Here is a 16,982-nt window from a genome sequence, read left to right on the forward strand (position 1 = left end):
ACTGGTAAACAGGCATTGAAGCACCTACACCAGTCATCTCTGACTAGTAACATATATTATCCAGTACGTTGGTCACTGTACTTCCTCTGCTGTGCTAGTAAAATTTCAGTGTGATGGTTGCTGTGGTCTATGGCAGCATCTTTGCAGAGCTCCCTGTATACCAGACTTTCTCCACGTCTATTGGAATCTCATAAGGATTTAAAGATACTTAATGGCGGCAGATATTACAAGATGCTGCTTTCATCCCGTATTCCAAGACTGATCCTGGTGCTTTCAGTGATAGAACATGGTGGAGTCTCCAGGTGGATAGTCCTCCTCCGGTGCTGAGGAGCACATATTCCATCTATAGGCGGACTGTTGATGGCAGAACTTGGACCATTGTGCGGTACGGTTGAAATTGGCCAAAACCCTGCCCAGCGTCGAAAAAGAAATCGGCAACAACTGTAATGAGAAATAAGTCAATTAATAGTACAGTTTACACCAACCAAAGGTTTACTAAACCTTCATGTTATACGTTTGATGAAATCTATAGGAGTATCAAACTTTTCACCAAAGTTTAGACTTTTATAGAGGTTTTTAAAGGGGTACTCCGGGCGGGGGTTATTTTTAGGGTATGGCCGGGGAAGGGGTGGAAATAGAGGCCACCGGTCACTCACCCTGCCGACTCCATCGCCGGGTCCTGGCCGGATCGCGCCGCCCCATTCTCCCGTCCGGCTGCTGCTTCCTGGTCTGAGCTGTGGCTTGAGACGTGACATCTCAAGGCAGCTCAGCCATTCAGAGGTCGGAGTGGAGTCCCGCCTCGGCCGCTGAATAGCTTAGCTGCCTTGAGACGTCACGTCTGAAGCCGCAGCTCAGACCAGGAAGCGGCGGCCAGACGGGAGAACAGGGCGGCGTGATCCGGGACCCGACGCTGAAACTGGGGAGATAAGAGACCGGCGGCCTCTATTTCTACCCCTTCCCTGGCCATACCCTAAAAACAACCCCCGCCCAGAGTACCCCTTTAAATCAATTGGTGTCAGGAAGTTATACAGATTTCCAAATGAATTCTATTAAAAAATCTCCAGTCTTCCAGTACGTATCAGCTGCTGTATGTCCCACAGGAAGTGGTGTATTCTTTCCAGTCTGACACAGTGCTCTCCACCTTTGTCAGTGTTGCCACCTCTGTCCATGTCAGGAACTGTCCAGAGCAGTAGCAAATCCCTATAGAAAACCTCTCCTGCTCTGGACAGTTCCTGACATGGACAGAGGTGGCAGCAGAGAGCACTGTGTCAGACTGGATAGAATACACCACTGCACCACTTCCTGCAGGACATACAGTAGCTGATAAGTACTAGTATACTTGAGATTTTAAGCAACAGTAGGATGTCAAGTACTTCAATGCATGTGACACAAAAAGTGTAAGATGAATAGAACAGTGTGCTCACCGTGCATGCGGTAGGCGTTCTCGGAAGCCCTCAGTACAACAGATAACCAGCAAGGGACTGACGCAGCTGTGAGCATATCCTAGGCAAATAGCAGCTTGGTTGAGGTAGAAAGTAGAGGTTGAAGGAGGTCCAGTGGAGAACAAGTTAACAAGCTGCACTGCATGAAAGGGAGCCCAGCAGAATAAGAAAGCAGCCACAATAGCCAAAGCCATACGTGTCACCCTCCGGCTGCGTTGGGATGGAGCCCTTTGGACTCTTCTCATTACCCGAGAAAGGTGGTGAAGTGTGAGGGAGTACAATACCACTATGACTGACAAAGGCAGCAGAAACGTCAGGAGACTGTGCATCAGTGTGTACCAGTAAAGGGATGGCGGTGCTCCGGGAAGATCCAGTACACACAGGGCCACACCATCTCCCCATCTCACTCCAGAGTAGAGGAGAGCAGGAGTACTGAGGAGAAGAGAGCAGAGCCAAACACAGCCCGTTACTATCCACGTACAACGTACACTCCGCCGCTGGCCCATCGTAGAGGAGTGTACCACCGCTACATATCTGTCAACAGACAAGGGAAGGCATGTGTTAAGTAAACAGTAGTATTAGGGCTGTGCTTTGACTACATCAATATACAACACATTCATTTCTAAACGGAAATGTTAGCAAAGTGCTGCCAAATAAGATGTGCCTGCATATGCCTGCGGAGTGCCCACATACGCCTCTGGTTTGTACACACATTAGAGAGCAATACTTCTAAAGCTTGGCTCAGGGCGAGGATCTATTATATAGCTGTGCTAGTTGTACACGGTTATATAGACAGTAGAGAGAAACAATTACACATAATAAAAGGCGGTGGATGGTGGAAGAAATATGGCGTTATATACGCAACCTTCATGTTCTATATAGCTACTATACCGCTGCAATTTTTATTGCCCCAATGTTCCTGAAAATAAGGGCTCTATTACACGGAGCGATAATCGGAGCAATGATCATCGGCTAATCGCTTCTTTAGGTCCAGATCTAAAATTGTCGGCCACAGCGTGTAATAGCGATGCGCGGCTAATGGCTAATGACTGAATAAAATGTTTATACATTACCTATCCATGCTTCCGGTCTTCTGTGCTGCCCTCTGCTTGCTTCCCGGCACCGCATGCTGCAGCTTCTCTGAGGTGATAGGCCGCTCAGCCAATCACTGGAGGGGACAGCCGTGGCCAGTGATTGGCCTGTCAGCTCAGAGAAGCTGCCTCACGTGGTTTCGGGAAGAGAGCAGAAGGCAGGAGGAGACTGGGAGTATGGAGAGGTAATGTACAAACAGTTTAGGGCAAGGGCTGCACAGACATCGTTAATGATGTCCGTGCAGTTCTTGCTAAACAATAATCAAGCCTTATAATAGGCTCAGTAAACGAGTGCCAAACTAGCAGATCAGCGTTCATTTACAGTATTGATTGGGCTGTCAGTATTGATTGGACATAGCCCGATATGTGGATGTATACGACTGTAATTAAGCACCATTCAGCGAGATCAGCGCTCTCTTCCATTTCCTCTCTGCATTGCTTCTTAATTATGTCCGGGCCACACAAATGATCACTGTATCGTTTGTGCGGTAATTAAAATGTATTGTTGTCGGCTGCACATCCCCTGTTTAGACAGAGATATGCGCGGGCCAAAACAGTGATTTTACCGGCCACACAGAAGATTAAATCAGCCGACAAACGGGCGTTTGCTCGCCTGTTGGCTGATCATTGGCCCTTCTACACGGGCCAATTATTGTTCCTAGGAATAATCGGCCAGTGTAATGTCTCGTAAGTGTAAGTCGCATAAGTGCCTTGTCCTCTTTTTTTTTATTTTTATTAAATTCTTTATTAATTTTCTATAGTACAAAATCATGTTAAAACCTCAATTATCCACATCCTACCCCATACAATCTCCATTTGCTAAATATACCTGGTCTAGTTCATTACCATCCATTATAAAACATAACCAAACAGCATTATGGTCAGGAGGGGATTTCACCAGGGGGCTAAATCCATCCCTTTACCAGGTACTATCTAAATAAAATCTTCCCCTTACCATCAGTATATCCCAGTTTACTAACACCACTACTATATCTTACCACTATAATAACCGCAGAATCCAGACACCGCCGGGAGAGCACAACAAACTAACATAATTGAAAAATTATAAAGTCAACACTTAGCCAGCAGACTCGATTGTCCCTTAGCAGAGTTCCGCTCCCCTTGCCTACATTTCACCCCCCAAAAAAGGGGAAAGAAAAAGGAGAAGAAAAGAAAAAAGACAAAAATAAAAAACGAAATTACAAGATTACAGAGATATACTTCTGTTCTTTATCCACCTGGTAATTCCATCCATTCAGGGTACCCTCTTTGGCCGAACCGCTCCATCTCTGGAGCCGTTCTGTCCAGCAGAGCCCTTCCCACCAACCACTCCTTCCTGGAGCACAGGAAAGCCCACTCAGTTAGACCACCCGTCAGTAGCGGATTATAATGTGGGCGGCCGCCCGGGGCCCGGGGCTCCGGGGGGGCCCATGCCACGCCACCCACATTATAATGCCGCCCGGGAGGCCCCCTCGCCGCTGCACTCTTGTGACCGCAAGCATTGTTTCGCTTGCGGTCACAAGAGTCTCCGGCTGATGCGCGGCTGCCGGGGGTGTCCCGTCCTCTCCCCGGCAGCGCGCGCATCACACAGCTCCCTGTACTCCTGGGGCCCTGACTTCCGGTACTGACGCACTCTGTACCGGAAGTCAGGGCCCAGGCGGCACTAGGAGCTGTGTGATCCGCGCACTGCCGGGGAGAGGACGGGACACCCCCGGCAGCCGCGCATCAGCCGGAGACTGCAGAAGGAGAGAGGATCGACGGGGGAACGGACGGCAGGTGAGTTGTATTTTGTTATTTTTGTGTTATTTACTGACTGGGGGGGGGGGCATCTATAAAGGGGAGAAAGAGGGGGACCATCTATAAGGGGGGGGGGGGGAAGAGGGGGGCCATCTATAAGGGGGGGAGAGGGGGGGACCATCTATAAGGGGGGGAAGAAAGAGGGGGACCATCTATAAAGGGGGGGAAGAGGGGGACCATCTATAAGGGGGGGAAAGAGGGGGACCATCTATAAGGGGGGAAAGAGGGGGACCATCTATAGAGGGGGAAAGAGGGGGACCACCTATAAGGGGGCAAAGAGGGGGACCACCTATAAGGGGGGGCAGAGGGGGATCACCTATAAGGGGGGAAAGAGGGGGACCATCTATAAGGGGGGCCAGAGGGGGACCATCTATAAGGGGGGAAAGAGGGGGACCATCTATAAGGGGGGGAGAGGGAGACCATCTATAAAGTGGGACCATCTCCTATAGGATTAGCAGCCTCCTCTCCTGACATCCACTGTGCTGCTGGGACCTCCCCTATAGATCAGCACCCTCCTCTCCTGACATCCTCTGTGCTGCTGGGCGCTGCGACCTCCCCTATAAGACCAGCACCCTCTTCTCCTGACATCCTCTGTGCTGCTGGGACTTCCCCTATAGATCAGCACCCTCCTCTCCTGACATCCTCTGTGCTGCTGGGACCTCCCCTATAAGATCAGCACCCTCCTCTCCTGACATCCTCTGTGCTGCTCTGACCTCTCCTATAGATCAGCACCCTCCTCTCCTGACATCCTCTGTGCTGCTGTGACCTCCCCTATAGACCAGCACCCTCCTCTCCTGACATCCTCTGTGCTGCTGTGACCTCTCCTATAAGATCAGCACCCTCCTCTCCTGACATCCTCTGTGCTGTGGGAACCTGCGACCTCCCCTATAAGATCAGCACCCTCCTCTCCTGACATCCTCTGTGCTGCTGTGACCTTGGGGGGGGGGGGGCAACATCAGGGGACCAGGTGAGGTGGCAATATGTTTATTGGGGGCAACAGCAGGGGAACAAGTGGCAATATGTTTATTGGGGGCAGTGGAGGTGGGGTGGGCAATGCTTACTGGGGGTAGCAGCAAGGGACCGAACATTATGTTTATTGGGGCCAGCAGGGAGGGGAGGCAGGCAGTGTTTATTGGGGACAGCATTGGGGGGGGGGGGGCAGTGGATTATAATGTGGGCGAATTGACTGGGGGGGGGGGGGGCCCAGGTTGGGTGGACAGCCCGGGGCCCAGGGTACTTTTAATCCGCCACTGCCACCCGTGCTCCATACATTCATCTAAGCTCCCGGAAGGGCCTCATCCACCATTTATCATGATAAATTATGGTCCCCCCCCCGTCAGCTTCCATTCCAAATCATCCCTCCACACCTCAGGTGTTATAAAAATGAATAAATAAATAAGTTAAATAAAATAATAATTAAAACTTAAATAATAATAATAGTAAACAATACTAAGTAAAAAAAAAAACAACTAAATGAATAAAAATATATATAATAAATAAAAATTAATTAAATAAATATTTATAATTTTGCTACTAAGACTTAAAGAGGACCAATCACCTAAAAATCACTATCCCTATTATCAAAGGAAATCTCTCCCTAAGTCTATCTAAGAAGATACAGACTGCCTGTGCAGTTTGTATCTTATCCCTTTACCCAATTCTCTTCCTTGCTGAACGAAGGACGGGCGCCGCCATCTTGATGACGTCACTTTGCGTTTCACCGCTGGAACGCAAGTGACGTATTCAAGATGGCGTCGCCCGGCCTTCCAGCACCGAACAAGAGGATCAGGTAAAGTATAAGCTACAGACTGTAAAGGCAGTCTATTTATGAAGATACAGATTGCCTTTGCAGTCTGTATCTTATACTTTACCTGTTCCTCTTGTTTGCTGCAGCAAGGCCGGCGCCGCCATCTTGATTACGTCGCTTGCGTTCCACCGCTGGAACGCAAGTGACGTATTCAAGATGGCGGCGCCCGGCATCAGACTGCAACGGACAAGAGGATCAGGTAAAGTATAAGATACAGACTGCAAAGGCAGTCTGTATCTTCATAAATAGACAAAATGAAGATACAGACTGCTGTTGCAGTCTGTATCTTATACTATACCTGTTCCTCTTGTTCGGCCCGGCCACCGCCATCTTGATTACGCTACTTGCGTTCCACCACTGGAACGCAAATGACGTAATCAAGATGGCGGCGGCCGGCATTGCTGCCGCTGTGGATGACGGGAGCTTCCTGTCTCGAGCCGGCTCTTTTGAAAAGAGCCGGCGCGAGACAGTGAATTGAAAAGTGAATAAAACAAAAACGCGGCCGAAAAAATAAATAAAAGTATTTACAAATGTTAATTAAATAAATAATTACATTGAATTAGAAAATAAAAAATTTTTGAATTTCTTCCGTGATTGGTTCTCTTTAAAGAAGAGCAGAGTCGGCCTTAAAAACAGCCGAGGCGATCCCTCAAATCTTATAATCAGTCGTTTACCTTTACCTCTCTCCCGATTGGGTCCAGACCCACGGCCCCACCTACAACCCATCCTTTCACCCATTATCAACATAAGGTTAACAAGCCACCCTGGTTCTTCCTTCTCCGGTTACAAATATAACATATATTCATCCATGGTCTTAGTTCAATAATATTTACTCCTTTCCTAGACCTAGACATAAATCTTTGTTTCCTTGTCCGCCTTTACAATGGCTGACTACCGGTAGAGTGTTCATAGGAGAACTCGTTCTCGATAAGGGTGCATTCACACAGTCAGGTTTTTAATAGCAGTTATTAAAGCCAAAGCCAGGATCAGATTATAAATGGAGGACAAACCAAAAAGGGCAATTGATCAGTTGATGATGGATCGTTAATGCAAACATGAAAATCATCATTAGCCACACATTGCCCTGTGTAATAGTGCGTTTACACAGAGAGATGTATCTTGCAGATTTGTTAAGCCAAAGCCAGGAATGGATTTGAAAAGAGGATAGAGTCTTTCCTTTATGACCTGTTCCCTGTTTAGAGTCTGTTCCTGGCTTTGGCTTCAAAGATCTGTCAGATAAATCTCTCTGTGTGAACGCACCATAGGGCTATGTTCACACATAGCATTTCATTAGTGTCAACTACCAACATTTTGGTGCAAACTGCGCAATTTGAGATAAAATATAAATATTTTTGCCGCATATCAGCCAAAATCACAGCAAAATATCACTATATTGCCGCAAAATTGCCAATTCATGGCAAAATAGCACTAATTATCGGTATTAAACGTGCATTAAATATTATGTGTGAACATAGCCTAATGGAACATTTACAAAGAGAGATTTTTGAAGCCAAAGCCAGGAACAAACTATAAACAGAGAACAGGTCATAAAGGAAAGAATGATATTTCTCCTCTTCTCAAATTCATTCCTGGCTTTGGTTTAAAAAATCTGTCAGATAAATCTTTCTGTGTAAAGGCACTGTTAGGGGCCATATGAATGATCCAGCAATTGTTTGTGTAGTCTGGCCTCAACAATAATAAACAATGTCAGGATATGTTCACACTTTCAGGTTTTTAATTGTAGTAAATAAAAATAAAGCCAGGAATGGATTTGAAAAGAGGAAAAATCTCAGTCTTTCCTTAAAGGGGTTATCCACCTAAGCGCAAAAAAAAAATGAAATGCTATCTGATCTTACTCACCAAGTCCTCTTGAGTATTTTGAGCCATCTCCCGTCTTTCTAGCTGCTGCCATTCCTGAGTTACAAGTTTTTCTAAAAGCAGATCTATATCCAGGATAGGAAACTACATTTCCCATCATGCATCTCCCTGATTGGTCCATTTGCGTACTTGCCCCCTTAGCTTTCTTTCCTGCCCACTGCTCTCATTACTATTGCACAGTAATCACAGGACTGTTTTCACTGATTTTGCATCACATCACCCCAGTATGTATCCAATACTAGCTGATGTAGCAGAGCTGATGGGCGCATGGTGTAGTTATGTGCTGCATAACCAGCATCTGTTTACCAGGGGTGAGGGGTGTAGTGTAGGTTTAGATCTCTGCTTGCTGACTGTGAATGAAAACATCATAGTCCCATCCAGACTCTAAGAACATCCATAACACTTACAATATGCAGAGCTGTGACACAGACAGGTAAATATGCCTGCATTCACTGACAGCAAGCAGTGATAGAACTATAACTTTTCATATTACAGAAACCTAGGCTCAGGGACAGTCGATGGAAACAGCACAAGTGCATGGAGATGATTTAGATTTAGATTTATGTCTCCTGAGGGTCGGGTGCCCTGCTAACCCAGCCCACAGGGAGGGGATCACATGTCCTCAGACCACACAGGGAGGGGGGAAGAGGGAGCTGAGCGTGCTCAGAGTGGACCGAGAGGGTTTTATACAACAAGAGTTGAAAAGAGTGAGAAAAAAAAAGGAAAAGGGTGCAAGATAGGTTATACTGTACATGTATATTAGACATACGGTGGTATTGGGAAGGGGGATTGTTTACAATATTGTTTTTGTTACCCGGATAACCCCTTTAATGACCTGTCCCTCACTTATAATCCTGGCTCTGGCTTCAATCATTGCAATTGAACCCCTGATTATGTAAAAACCCTGAGACTGTGTTCACACATGCAGTAACGCAATGAAAATGCAATGTGAATGCATCATGTAATTGCCGTGATTTATCATTTCATTGGGTTACTGCATCCTTTAATTGCAGTAATTAATCATTTAATTGCCGTCCAGCCATCCGTCATTGCATTAATGGGATGAAACCATAACGTGTGAACATAGCCTAAAGGTACGAGTGCTCATCATCAAGATTGGTGCTCAGTATCTGGACCTGCACAGGCCATATAAAAGGGCCTTTCCCCATAGGTGCCATTTCCATAGACTTTAATGTAACACATTATTAGATAAGAAAAAGGCTGTATTTTCTCCTTGTTTTACATCCATATTTTGCCTTTATTATACTGTGTTTACCTAGCCGCATTATTATATAATGGTGGTTTCTTTAGCAGCAGATTCCTAATAGAGTGGTATTACCGGAATCATTCTCTTTATAAGAAGTGGCAATCTGGCATGTAAAAACCCAGCATCCCTTATATTATGAATAATTATAATAATAATATTTATTTGTATAGCGCCAACAGATTCCGCATGAAGGCATTTCAGGCTCAGGCTGTAATATCTAGACAAGCATTACATTACCAAAGAGGTGCACTGATGTACACATGTGGCTGCCGTCAGGCCCGTGGAGAGAGGGGGCCAAGTCCTGGTCAGTAGTGTTCCTTCTGGTGAGTTGTGAAGAAGTCCTCTCCTCAGCAAATAAATGGATAGGGAGTATTGATTTAAAGGGGTTATCCAGCACTACCAAAACATGGCTGCTTTCTTTCATAGACAGCACCACTCTTGTCTCCAGTTTGGGTGCAGGTTTTGTTATTCAGTTCTATTGAAGTGAACGAAGCTTAATTGCAAACCACACCTGATCTGGAAACTAGAGCGATGCTGTCTCTGGAAGAAAGTGGCCATGTTTTTGTAGCGGTGGAGAACTCCTCTAAGAGTCAGAGAAAGACTTAGGCAAAACAACAGCAGTCCTTACTGCTATGGGATCCACTTTCTTCTGTAATGGCTTCTATTTCACTCCTTATCCCAATGTGGCTCACAATCGGGTTTCCCTCAGACACACAGGGACTAATTTTTATTAAAACCCAGTTCACACTAACATGATTTTTTTTGGAATAGGGTAGGAAACTATAGTAAAGGGAGAAACCCACACAAATCCGGAGATACCATATAAACTGGATCTAGATGTGTCCTTGCCCGAATTCCCATCCAGAACCCTAGTGCCCCCGAAAAAAAGTACTACGTACTAAGTCGCCATTCTGGGGGAGATTTATCAAACTGGTGTAAAGTAGAATTGGCCCAGTTGCCCCTAGCAACCAATCAGATTCCACCTTTCATTCCTCACAGGCTCTTTGGAAAATGAAAGGTGGAATCTGATTGGTTGCTAGGGGCAACTGAGCCAGTTTCACTTTACACCATGTTTGATAAATCACCCCTACTGTCCCTAACTGATGCCAGTGTTCAGATGACATTACATACAGAAGGGAATATGCAGTTTCTTGAACTCGGTGGACTTTTCCTTATATCTTTGCACACACAATTTTAGAAGATTCACCCTTGGCTATAATGCACACACCCATTTTTATCTGTACAACTGGAACAATAGAACCTCATATTAAACCTAATGTTCTCTCCATATAAAACATGGACTTGACCACTCACATCTGTCATCCCACATAGCCTTTGGCAGTCCCTTGTTTTCCATTATTTCATTATTATATGCAGTTTTATATACAGTAGGTCACCCTGTTTTTAATGACTCCCCCTCCTACTTTCTTCCAGTTTCTAGGGCAACTCAAAGTATCAGTGTCTTTTTCCTAATACCTTGTATTAAAGGGCATTGCCTCCTCCCTTTCCAAGTAAAATATATGAACCCAGAACATCTTTACATAATAATTACGCTGTGACTCAATAGGAAGTGCAGTCTTTAAGTTATACTATGCCCACGTGAGATCTATTTCGGGGGTCCAGAAGAACATAAAACTGTCACTTTCCGCCTGGATTTCTTAGTGACGGCCATAATTGATACTGATTACAAATATGTCGCTCAATGCAACTGCTTAATAACCCAGTGACGTCCTTATATATCATATTCTATGACGTCTTTATATAGCATATACCACAGTCTTAGCCCTTGGTAAAGAATACTACGAGTCCCTTTGGTATGATGAGTCAGGATTTGACATTTCTCCAATATCCAAAAGACGACAGTTTCCAGCTTTCAGGCTGTTGGACCAACATCACAGAAACATCCAGATTATAAGTGACTTTACTTGAATACTGTTCCTCTGTTCTTTTCTGAGATATATTACCAATAAATTTAGGCCTCAAATGGTCTGTCCCCATTGAATATCATTTAAACATGTCTAGAATATCTAACCTACGTGGCTTCCATTAGAGTTGAACAAATCTATATATAAGTCATATATAAAGAGTTGAGTGAACCTACTGCATGATTTGCCGATCCTGAATCTAATGAATCGGTAATTGATTCATTTAGTCTTATAAACGTTCTTCCGCTTTCCAGGTGCTCCGTTTCCCCAAAGAACTCTGGAATAAGACTCTGACTTTGAATCACAACGCTTGGAAAGCAGAATGACCTTTACAAGACTAAATAAATCGATGGCTGAATCATTTCATTCCGAATCGGAATCTGAAGGCTCTTACTGAAGATGGCTCAACTATAGCTCTCATTCTTACTCTTACAAGGGTTGGCTTCCAGGCTCCTAAGTGGCATATCATCCCAGTTGTGTGGTGCTACGTGGCTAACAAGTTCTTATTGCATAGATTTAGACTAAATAGCATAGAAACAGATGAAGACAATGCATACTATTACAGGCAATTGTAGGGAACATGCCCTTACAAAAAAGAAGCATATCCCATATCCTGCCCAAGCTTACCTGTCAACACAGAGAGCAGTAATAATACCCACACCAGTGATTTGGTTGTTCAGGTCCAAAGCCGTCACAGCACGACACAGGATGTCTCCAAAGACCCAACCTCTATCATGGAGCAGCTGGTGGATAAGTAGAGGCATCCCAAGTAAGGAGAGGAGGTCCGCCAAGGCCAGGTTCACCACATACAGGTCAGACACCAAGGTGTGCCTGCAGCTAAGAAGAACGGCCAGGACCAGTCCATTGCACAAGACTCCACAGCCACAGATTATTCCATATACCACACCCCACCCAGGACCACGTAGAGACACCGCACCTGAGGCAGGGGGCAAAGTTGTTGGCATCCAAGGAAGTGATGGTGTCATGCTGTTACAGGGTAGTGTATCGGAGCAAAGAGGTGGATGTTATAGATTGTCCTGATACTGTGACATTTCTTAGATTGTTATAGACCATTGAAGAGGTGGTATCTCTAGTTTTTCCAATCCATGAGCTCAGTTTGGCCTAAATGCTATAAGGATACAAACATGCATAGAGACCCCCTCATTCTCACACCCCCGTCTACTCTCACTTTCTCATATTCTAGGTGTGAAGTGATTCACGTTCATCTGTCTCCTTTTCATCGGTTCTCACTTTTCTTCCTGTACGCCAGACCCAGAGCTGTAATATAAAGGACAGACAGGTAGTTAATCACCTTCCTCCCACACTGACATCCAGCACCTGTATGAGTCCGCACCAGCAGGGGCTACAGACATATATGTCCTGTGCTGGTGTCTGCTACTCCTTAGAGCAGTAACATATACATATATACCTCCTATAGATGTATAACCTATACCATGCAGCTCTATAGCCCTACATACAGAGTATAACTCCAGTCACTGCAGCTGTACTGCATTAACAAGTGCCATTCATTCACTGCAGCATAAAAAACATGCTGATATATATTACGCCTCTTGTTTTCCATCAATATGTAGCTGGCCGAGAACACAAGGCAGGTTCATCTTTCTATATGTCATTCAATAGCTCCACATATTAAAGCCCAGCTCTTACCATACACACACTATAGGCACAATTTTGCTGTCTCAATCAATACAATTTACAAATCCATAGCCAGTGGCTTACCTCCCCCAGCTGTGTCTGCGAGGCTGTGTGTGTCTGAGCCTGCATATGTGACTCCCAGCCTAGATCCCTGCTCCGATTACCTGGGACTTGTTGATTGGAAGTGCATGGATAATAGCAAAAAAAGAGAAGGCTGCCAGGTAAGGAATATACATCCGAATCTACTTAAATCTACCCCCTGAGTGCCTCCTTCCCTCCCTCTTCTACTAAACCATCACCCCTTCCTGCCTTTTCTCTAGCTGGTCTCTTGTATTCTATATTCATTGTCTTATGCCTCTCCTCCCTCCTGTATTCTAGTTGCACTTGTCCATTCTCTCCTTGCGACCACTTCTGCTGTCCCCTCTGTATGCCGCCTGTCTGTAGCACTGTCATTCCCTGTAGTCATCAATTCTCCCCTCATCCGTCCCCTCCCTGTGTCATCCCTCCACTACATCCATTAGTGTATACGTCTCATTATATAGCACCTCTATGGATTCGCTTTCCCTGCACGCTTTGTTCTTCTTATTGAAGCCCTCTCTCTGCATCACCATCCTCACATTTTCAGTATTGTCTGGACTCTCACTCCCACTTTAAGCCATTTGTTTTTGCAGTGCATCCCTTTCTCTCTCACCAGTACTATCGATACTCTACATTCCCTTTCCATTATTTCCATCATATCCATTACACAGCTTTCATTCTCCTTTTTCAGTCCTCTCTCTTGCTTTCCTTACTGTTGCTGTTCTTTTCTGTTTGCTCATATTTCTCTCCATTACCTGCTTGCTCCAGTTGTCCTTTCAGCTATTCCACAGACCCCCCCCCCCATTTTCTACCTAACAGGTCTCTCCCTCTACCCTAAATTTCCCATTTCCTTCCTTCTCCCGTTGTCCTACTGTTTTGCCCTTCTCACTTACAGTATTTTGTCTATATTCTTGATTTCCACAATGTTCCCTCTCTGTCTGCCTTCCTCTATCTTGTTTTCTTCCCTTTCCCTTCTTCTTTCCTTTACCTTCACTTATGTTCCTTAGTAGTTTCTCCCTCTACCCCATATTCCTCTCTTCGTCCCAATTTTATTTCTCCCAATGTTTCCTTTCTTTCCCAGTATAACTTCTCCCAACTCTTCCAATCATTTATGCCCATGACTTCTTCATTTGCTTCTCTTTTGATGTTTGTCTTTTTTTGCTTTTTTGTTCCCTTCTTTTCTCTCCGAATATTCCCCTATTATTGTTCCTCACATGTTCCCAACCTTCCCCTCCTCCATTCCCATCAGTAGCTTCTCTCCTCCTCCCCTTCTTTTTCTTTGAATCCCTTCTTTATTTTCATGATTTCTTCCTCCTTCCTTTTGTTCCTTCCCTCGCTGTCCGTTCTTCATTCCCCCAGTAGCGTCTTCCAACCTTTTCTTCTTCCTTCCATTTTTCCTTATCTCTCCTTCCCTTCTTAATTCCTCCCAATAGCTTCTTTAGAACTTCTTTTCTTTCTTTTCTTTTTTTTCTTTTTTCTTCCCCTTTTCATTCCCCTAAATAGCTTTTTCTGGACTTTTTTCTCCCCTTGCTTTATTCTTTCCTTCCCTTCTCCAATCCAGTCAATAAATTATTTCTCCTTTCTGAAAAGATTTCTCTTCTTCCTTTCTTTTAGTTCAATGCTCCAGCACTTCACACATTTCTTCTGATTTCTTCTTCTTCTTTCCTTCAGTATCCCATCACTTTCTATCCCACACTTCCTCCAGCGTTTCTTTCCTTTTCTTCAGCATCGTTCCTTGCCTTTTCCCATCTTCTTCCCTTTTGACAGTCTTCAAGTCTTTCCTCTCTTCCTTTTTATTCTTGTTTTTTCAAATGATCCCTTTTTGTTTGTTACTTCTTTCTTGCACTTTTTAGTCTCTTTAACTTTCTCTTTCACTTATTTTTCTTACATTTATTTTCCTCTCATTAACCCTATTTTCTTCCCTTTTTCCCGGTACACTGCTAGAAGCAGCTTTTTACTCAAGAGACTGAATCTGAATGTATATCACTTGAAGCAAGATGTTTTTTTGGTGTTACATGGTATGACATGTATATAAACACTGTGTATAAAATACAGTATATATATATATATATATATATATATATATATATATATATATATATTGCATAAAACCATACGGTTCTGTATTGTACATTGCCCCACATTACACTAAAGGACACCTGTTGTCCTGTGAAAGAAGTAGGCTTGAGCTCATCCACCATGGGGTAAGTGATAGAAAATGGGGTAAGTGACATTGTGCCTGGATAAAGACTGTGTGACCGGAGTGTTGTTATAGAGGGCAGTCTTGGAAGAGTGATTTGTAGAATATATGAGACTCCAATCTTGCGAGGAGCTGACTGTGAGAGACTGTGTGGGTTGTATGTGGTACTTAAGCCCTGTAAGGAGTAAAAGTTGAGGTGGTGTGAACTGTGTGAGACTTGAGCTCTGTGAGGCGCTGACTCTGAAAGACTGTGTGGTCTGTGTCAGAGGCCAACCTAAAGAGTATGTGTAGGCTGTATGAGGTCTCAACCTTGTCAAGAACCCATAGCAGTGTCATTCCAGGTTATGTGGAACTTCAGCCCTGAGCGGGAGAGTGAGTAAACAATGTTAGAGGCAAAGTGGTTCTCAGGCCGTGGGACCTGAGGAACCTGTGGACTGCAGAGACTAAAGGCCCTTATGGACTATTGCTGGCAAAACAGGCAGATTCATCTGTCAGTCCAGCATGTATGGGGTCGTTCTGAACCACCACCAAAGTATAATGTCGGGGTTATAGGGGTCGGCTATGGAAAATCATGGCCAACCACTTTATTCAGAAAAAGATAAGCCCCCCCCCCCCCCCCCCAAAGACAACACAGGAGGGTTTGGCTGTGCCAAACGTTGCTGTGTATGGGAGGGATGGGTGGCAGTTATTGAAGGTGTATGGCCACCTTAAGGAACAATGTTGAGGCCCTTCTATGCAAAGCCTGTCTATGGATCCTATTACACGCAGTGATTTTTAATGATTAACGACTAATCATAGACGATCGCAAACAAGATTGTTTATCGTTAACCTAAAATCGTTCACCATATTACACAGAACGATAATTGTTATGCTGCGTTTACACTGAACGATTATCGTTAGAATTTTCGAAATAACAATCGCATTTGAGTGATAATCGTTCTTTGTAAACACAGCAAACGATCAAGCGACAAGCGAAAAATCATTCATTTTGATCTTTTAACATGTTCTCAAATCGTCGTTCATCGTTTGCTAAAATTCGCAGATCGCTCTGTGTAAACAGTCTTTCAAAGATTCACTCTATGTAAAAGATGGGCTTAAGCGATCTTAAAAACGATCGCAGTAACGATTTTTCTTACGAATCTTCTTACGATTTTTCTAGCTATTTATTTGTCTAAACGCTGATAGTTATAAAAACCAAATCGTTGCTTCAAAATCGTTAAACCATCAATTGGAGCGAATTATCGCTTCCTGTAAATGCAGCATTAGTTACTGATTGTTTACTTCTTCTGATCTCAGCAAAACAATGAACAATGTGCAATTACACTGAACGATTAGTGAAAAAATGCGGAACTTGAGCGAACGAATGTGGAATTACAGCAAACGATTAACAAACAATTAACGATAATTTTAGGTTCAGATCTAAATCAACAATCAACGAGATTTTTCGATCATTGCCTGCAATTACACAGGACGATTATTGTTTAAATTCGAACGATATAACGATTTTTCACACCATAATCGTCCCGTGTAATAGGGCCCTAAAGAAAGAGCTGAGCAGTCAATGAAAGGTGTTGGGTTACTGGTCATGAGGACCAAAAGAGGCGCTTGACAAGCAAGATGAAGTGACCGGGATATTATCAAATGAAATGACAAACGTGGCAGGCTGTGGTAAGGTAAGCACTGGTAGTCATTTTGGGTTACATTCAGGCCACCAGAGATCTTGCTGAGTATCCCATGGTTTCCCCAGCCCCAATAAAGGGCCACTCAAAAGTAAGTGAACAGTTCAACAACATTCAAGTTACTGTACAGTATAACAATGAGCATGTGCTGTATAATGTATA

General features: G+C 44.3%; 1 protein-coding gene across 1 annotated transcript; it reads right to left on the reverse strand.

The window, feature by feature from the left end:
* Positions 1-224: 224 nt before the first annotated feature.
* On the reverse strand, positions 225-12,193 carry LOC138766465 (melanin-concentrating hormone receptor 1-like). Its single transcript, XM_069944060.1, has 3 exons — positions 11,835-12,193; positions 1,425-1,976; positions 225-441 (listed from the first exon to the last, which is right to left on the reverse strand). Exons 1-3 carry the CDS (start codon positions 12,191-12,193, stop codon positions 225-227), a joined length of 1,128 nt encoding a protein of 375 aa, XP_069800161.1.
* Positions 12,194-16,982: the final 4,789 nt, after the last annotated feature.

This window comes from Dendropsophus ebraccatus, chromosome 1, assembly GCF_027789765.1.
Source record: "Dendropsophus ebraccatus isolate aDenEbr1 chromosome 1, aDenEbr1.pat, whole genome shotgun sequence".
In the NCBI taxonomy this organism is placed as follows: Eukaryota; Metazoa; Chordata; class Amphibia; order Anura; family Hylidae; genus Dendropsophus; species Dendropsophus ebraccatus.

Excerpts from the sequence above, each read along its gene's own strand:
- LOC138766465 (XM_069944060.1), bottom strand. The coding sequence starts at position 12,193 with ATGACACCATCACTTCCTTGGATGCCAACAACTTTGCCCCCTGCCTCA. Across the intron at positions 1,977-11,834 it reads ACTGCTCTCTGTGTTGACAG|ATATGTAGCGGTGGTACACT; the intron begins GTAAGCTTGGGC and ends GTCTGTTGACAG. Across the intron at positions 442-1,424 it reads GAACGCCTACCGCATGCACG|TTGTTGCCGATTTCTTTTTC; the intron begins GTGAGCACACTG and ends TTCTCATTACAG.